Source organism: Esox lucius, chromosome 2, assembly GCF_011004845.1.
Source record: "Esox lucius isolate fEsoLuc1 chromosome 2, fEsoLuc1.pri, whole genome shotgun sequence".
NCBI lineage: Eukaryota > Metazoa > Chordata > Actinopteri > Esociformes > Esocidae > Esox > Esox lucius.
The window spans coordinates 39,005,848-39,012,368 of record NC_047570.1 but is presented as its reverse complement, the minus strand read 5'-3'; the positions used below and the strand labels follow the sequence as shown (position 1 = coordinate 39,012,368).

Sequence of the window (6,521 nt, the reverse complement as noted above, 5' to 3'; positions counted from 1 at the left end):
TATTACAGAATATTTAGTTATCACTTTTCCTGACATTGACTGAATGTGTTCTTTCATTATAGAGACAACGATAAGTCATTAGGAGGCAGAAAGATACAGTAACTGGGGTTGTCAGGTTTTAGGCTTCATATGGAAAATGGCAGAAAGATAATTGGAATCATACAGAGTTTTTTGGATGTACCTGGAGAAGGGCAAACTGTTTTTTTTTCTTGGTTTACACAAATGAGATTCCCAAACTTCAACAGTCTGTCACTCTGACACATTTACACTAAAGGCACCAGAGAAGGCATGATTACCCTAGGCTACTATCAACACAAGAGTTACATAAAATTATGCAGTCAGATTATTGTGGACAGAATCGGCGTGGTATAATCCCTACAATGCACAGCTATGCAAACGAGACACTTGACAGTTGCAACTTTAAAGGCCATAGCAGAACAAACGTTGGTTCTTTAGTGCAACCTAGTGGTTGGTCAAAAAATGAAACCCCCTTCCAAATGAAATGTGTAGTCTTCGTAATTTGACCTAAAGCATTCTCAAAATTTTAACAATTTATGAAAGAACAAAATGTTAAAGAACCTATTCGTCGAATTCATAGATGCACTCAAATGAATTACAATATAGCAATTAATGAATCAATTGGTGTTACAGTAAATACTATTTTGTTGTTTTATTAGGATATTAGTGGTCAGTATACACTATTACTTTAAACAATTTCAAGACTCTAGAGTAGGCGATATGAAGATGTATGTGTAATGATTAAAAATGAATATAATAAAACTGGCGAACCCAGTCGTGTTACACAGCGCTGGTATTCTAAATCAGTTTTATTTTATTTTCAAAACAAAAAAGTGCCATTCTGTAATGCAAGAATTTCGATTACAATTTTTTATTGACTCTAATATGACTCGATTAATATTGTCTTAATTATTAGGATACTCGTCATATTCTGAAAATATGGATGCTTTTTGCTTTAGTATTCTGTTTTTATTTATTTACACATATCGGCTCAGATCAGGCTCAAATTCCAATGGAATCTCTTTGTGCTGGTTTGCAACTGTTGGTCGCTGGTTTACTCTTAGAATGTTATGTATTCATAAATGTTAATAATGGGGGGGGGGGGGGGGGGGGGGGGGTTAAGACCCCAGGGGATTTATATTATATATCTTATTCTGAGTGTGGAGTTTCGTTTAACAATTTTATTGTAGCTTATAACGCCATAATCGCAGGCACATGTGAATATGACGAAATATAGATAAAGGCATCTTTTTCTGAGATTAGTGGTCTACTATTCCCGTACGATCTTATGTTAGGCCCCAGGTCTGACGTTAGTCCTTTGAAAAGCTGCTGCTGCTAATTGAAAACTGTAAAACAATTAATTAGTGATTATGCCAATTTTCGGTACAGACAGCCATGGCAAGTAATTGTTTAATTTATTCCAATGTACAGTCAGTGGATGAAGGGTCATATCCAAGCTAACTTGTAGGTTTATTTTACTAAAATGTAAATTTATGAAGGACCAAATAATGATGGACCTAGTGCTGACGAACACTTTGAAACTTCTCTGGGCTTATTTCTACACAATTGTGCATTATTTATCTGTAACTATTCGAGCATGAATGGTGTGTGTTCATACCAGTAAAAAATGTATTATTTAATTGACACAACAGTTTCATTCCAAATGCTAACTACTTATTGCCGATTCAACGTCGTTCTCTTCTAACTTGCGTGTTGACAGTTTTTCCATTAATTTTCAAATGTACTTCAAAAATGTGCCATAGTCCCTGTATGGTCTCAATGTAATGCCAGCATTGTGCACAAACAACGCTTTCTTCCTCTCCCTCTCCCTTTCTCTCAATCGATTGCTGCGTTCCTCGCGATTGGTATGTAGGCTAATTTATCCTAACCAAAGATTAACATTTGTATAAAGATTGATTTAAGAATGCAAATTCATGTTAATAGATGTTGCCTTCCATACAGGGTCTGAGGCAGGCTCGTCTGAATGGGAGGGGCATAGTAGGGAACTCTTATAAACCTTCAACTGCATTTCGTTCCACAATCCATAACCTCCGTGACGCACAATTCATAACCTCAGTGACGCTAGCTTGGTGCTCTAGTTTAGGTGCTCTGCGTTACTCAAAACTGGCCGGAAATTAGACCTTTCGAAGACACCGAGGACATTTGGTACCTACATGTTGCAGTCTGAGCTTCTGAAAAGAAAAGTTGGGAGAATTTTTAATGTAAGGAGATTTTAAGAATAACACAAATCGGATTCGAACACGGCGCAAGATCATTGACGGGTTTCTATTTTGCTGTCCATTTGAGGATGTTTTTTTTCTAACTCTGAAGATTGAAGTAAGCTCTCCCGGAGTCGTAGACAGAGGAGTACGGGTGAATGCATGTCTCTACGGTAGACAGAAATTAAAGCAAGGAGGAAGAAAACAGTGACAATTTTATTGCACTCGGTCTATCCAGCGGCCTGAACCAAATCATGCAGCATCCTTTGGATTTGGGTGCTCATTACTATCCTCCGGAGGCGAACCCGGACCACCGGTCCCACTCACACCGCTACAGGAGCTTTATGATCGAAGAGATTCTTACCGACCACCCGGACCACAAGGTTTCTAACCCCGCCGGCGAGCTGCTCAAGTTCGGAGTACAAGCGCTGCTATCTGCGCGGCCGTACCATAACCACCTGGGTGAGCAGTGATGCTGCTGGTTGTCTCTTTTGTTTATAACAAAATATAACTTGCCTTGGTTCAAAATGTATATATTTGATTGTCTGCTATTTGTCTTTAGGATATCGTCCTTTCTTGGCGATGCCTTTCGTTTTTTTATGAAAAGCTATTCGTTCAGTCAGTAGCCTAAGCGCTCCAAATGGAGCGTGTAGAAGTTGATTTAATGGTTATTTGCATATGAGCCTATTTACATTCATTTGCGTGGTAATATTTTCTCAAATAAAGTCCTAGCAATAGAATCATTGTAAATGTATCTAGAGTTAGAGCCAATAGGCTTTTGGACTGGCCTACGGACGGCTTCTTTGATGTTTCCTTTAAGAGAGAAGTGCGTAAGACCAGTGAGTGCCGTAGGTCAACATTTAATTTTTAAATAATAGCATTATTAGTTTGGAATTTAAATACGGTTTATAAATAAAGAAAAACAATGTATTGAAAGATAAATTGTAGTTTGTAATATACAGAAATGTATATAAAATCTTTTTGAGCTGAGTGTTTCAGCTCGTCACGAGAACGGTCACACTGGGTTACCAAACCCTTCAACTGAAGATGAGAATCTAATTATTTATGCAGGTGTCCACAGAGCATTGAGCTGATGTCGATGTGTAGGTTTCATTACCACCTAATTGCCCTATGCTGTTAGCTACAGATGTTTACACTGACCAGCCATACAACTTTTACAACTGCATTCCTTGTTTGATCGAATACCACAATCTTATGGCTATCAGCGAAATGGGCCATGAGAATTGTGCTGGTGCGTAACGGGCTGAGAAGTCGCTCATAAAATCAATATTTAGTTATTACATTTCCTGACATTGACTGAATGTGTTCTTTCATTATTAGCACAACGATAAACCATCATAATCAACAAGATGAAGATAAAATGAATACAAGGAAATTACTGTTATAATTATTATTATTTTAAGAAGGCCTAGTAATTATACAATACATATATTAAGTATATTATAGGGTACTACTATTTAAAACTACAAATAATAGCTTATTTTCAATGGAAACACAAATAATAATGATTTAATAATATTTTTGTTACATGTTATGTATGCATGTTAACCTATATTTTATTAGATCATTTAGGTATCTCCGAGATTCATGTAAAATGTGTAGGCTACATGCATTGTTTATACCCAATTATTATTTTTATTATTATGTAAACAGCTCAGAAATAACCAATAATTGAGAAGGAGGGGAAAGCTCACCTAGTCCACCACCTATGTTGACAAACACTTCGCCAGAACGCTCATCACTCTGAACGTATTAGAGTCCGAAAATGAATGATCCAACATCCATAGCCCCAATATGTTTTATCTTGCAGTGTTGAAGGCCGACCAATCGGGTATTTTGAAGTTTCCCCTGTCGCCTCTATCCTGCTCGATTGGATCACCATTAGGCTCGGCTCTTCTATCCGGGCCTCCGGGCCTCCACGGCGGCTCAGCCTCTCATCACCTCCCGCTGGACCTTCACCTCCGGAGCAAGCTGGAGCACGGTGGGGACGGCAACAGTAAGGCCAAGAAGGGCCGTCGGAGCAGAACAGTCTTCACTGAACTACAGCTTATGGGTCTGGAGAAACGATTTGAAAAACAGAAGTACCTGTCAACACCAGACAGGTAAATCAGTAAACCATTCAATTAACTTTATTTACTTACAGGGACTAACAGCATGTACTGCTGTGCTTAAAAGTGACAAGCAATTAGGGAAGAATAACACAAATACAGGCCTTCATTTCTTGTTTAATCCTCAGTCCTCCACAAAACTGATTAAACGAATCGCACTTAGCATGCTAAATACTAGCAACACTGATGTTATTGCAAGTTGTGTTGTGATTTTGGCGTTAAATGAAAGAAAATCTCTTCAATCACACCAAAGAGGATAAATCGCGTCTGTGTTTTTTCAGGATAGACCTTGCCGAGTCGCTGGGTTTGAGTCAACTACAAGTCAAGACCTGGTACCAGAACAGGAGAATGAAATGGAAGAAAATAGTACGTTATTATTTCTTATTTTAAATAGTTTCCCCAGTAAGATCAGATGTATTTGATGAATAAATATAAAAGTTCAGTTGTTATTTAATGTTGTCTTATTGTAGGCTTAAACAGTTTAATTGTTGAGTGTTTAGTTGTTTTAAAATGTAATTGTTTCCACTATGCAGGTCCTACAAGGAGGGGGATTAGAATCGCCAACCAAACCGAAGGGACGTCCAAAGAAGAATTCAATCCCCTCAAGCGAGCAGCTTTCTGAGCAGGAGAGGTCTCGAGACGTCGACCGTCAGTCAGACGGTTCCACTTCGTCACATTCTGACACTAACCAAGAGGAATAACAATGTCGGTGCTCCGACCCGGACTACTCTCTCACGACGTACACCAGACGTTTATACAGCATCCGGGATGCGTAATGGTGGTGGTCGATCTTTGGTTCCAAGAGCCTTGCCCTTTTTGGCACTTCAACCAAGAGACTGATGTCGGCGTCCCGTAGGAGAGAAGGAACACTATTTTTTGTATTACTAATCACGTTCTCCAGACACTTCCTCTTGGAAGGAGGTAACTTTTTATATGCTATTATCACATTGTCTTTCATCATCAATGTGTTCCCAATGCCACGCTTCACGCCAAAACTGTTACTGCCGTGGAGCGGTAGAGGCGAGACGAGAGAGGGGACGGGGAAACGAACACCGACCAGTAGGTCAACTCTTTCATTGCCTCCATTCGAAGGACCCACGTAACACACACCGCTTTGGTTCTTCCGCCTTTGTTTGTTCGCATACTTACATGGTTCATTGTGTTTTATTATCAGGAAATTTTTGGATGTAATTAAATATTTTTTTCACTTACATATAAATGTTCTTTTATTTTTGTATATTCTCAAAGGAAGTAAGAACACATCTGATATGCACGGCAATGTATCGTCCAAAACATAATTTATCGTCCAGAACATTTTTAATCTGCTACATTTATTGTCTCTTATCCCACTGCTTTATTTGTCAGAGCTAAAAGAAAATCTTGCCCAAAACAGTACGCACAATTATGGCAAGCTCATCAATGAGCAGATTTGGATGAAAACTACATTTGAACTAAATCTGCATCGAAATAGGAAAATAACTGTTGGTCATTAGACACCACGTGCTCAATTTCCATACTCAATTTGCATAATGTGACTGATAAAGCAAAATCCAATGATCTGACAATTAGGTCTCAATTCAATCTAATCGGCATTTACGCTGAATCTTTATCCAAACGGTAAATCTAAGGCCAATTAACAGACGGTTCTTGGGCACTACCACTGCAATACGACCCCCTCAAAGATCTGCTTACAGAATTAGAAATGTGTGGGCATGAGAAGAATATTTCTAAATAAAGACACTGCGTAAGCATTGCTATGGCTGCTTTGAATGAATCCCAGACTTATTTTTGTCACCAACTGCTTATGACAGACTATATATATATATATAGTTACACAGAATGCATATATAATTATATTTTTTCCACACATTGTTGATTAGATAACCATTTTAGTTTAACCATTTCACCAGAGAGTTAAATGGGGGCATGAGGCGACGAGGCCCAACTCGCAATTCAAACAGACTTTGAACCGTGTATTATTTAATATTTTAGCAGGATCACCCACAGCCTCTGTCAAGGCAGCAGCCACTCTTCATGCCCCCCAAAATTTAAACAGTACAGCTCATTTAATACAGTACTTGAAAATACACAATATATAGCCTATCAGGCCCAGCACAATCCAACAGTAAACTGACAATAAAATAATCAATAATTC

General features: G+C 38.5%; 1 protein-coding gene across 1 annotated transcript; it reads left to right on the top strand.

Moving 5' to 3' along the window:
• Positions 1–2,075: 2,075 nt before the first annotated feature.
• Positions 2,076–6,159, top strand: barx1 (BARX homeobox 1). The gene is made up of 4 exons (XM_010906114.2): positions 2,076–2,699; positions 4,069–4,360; positions 4,648–4,732; positions 4,900–6,159. The coding sequence occupies exons 1-4, from the start codon at positions 2,492–2,494 to the stop codon at positions 5,065–5,067; spliced, it is 753 nt and encodes a 250-aa protein (XP_010904416.1). The 5' UTR covers positions 2,076–2,491; the 3' UTR covers positions 5,068–6,159.
• Positions 6,160–6,521: the final 362 nt, after the last annotated feature.

Bases quoted from the DNA above. Each gene is read 5' to 3' on its own strand.
- barx1 (XM_010906114.2), top strand. From the start codon at position 2,492: ATGCAGCATCCTTTGGATTTGGGTGCTCATTACTATCCTCCGGAGGCG. The intron at 4,361-4,647 runs GTAAATCAGTAA...GTGTTTTTTCAG, and splicing joins TACCTGTCAACACCAGACAG to GATAGACCTTGCCGAGTCGC. The intron at 4,733-4,899 runs GTACGTTATTAT...TCCACTATGCAG, and splicing joins GAATGAAATGGAAGAAAATA to GTCCTACAAGGAGGGGGATT.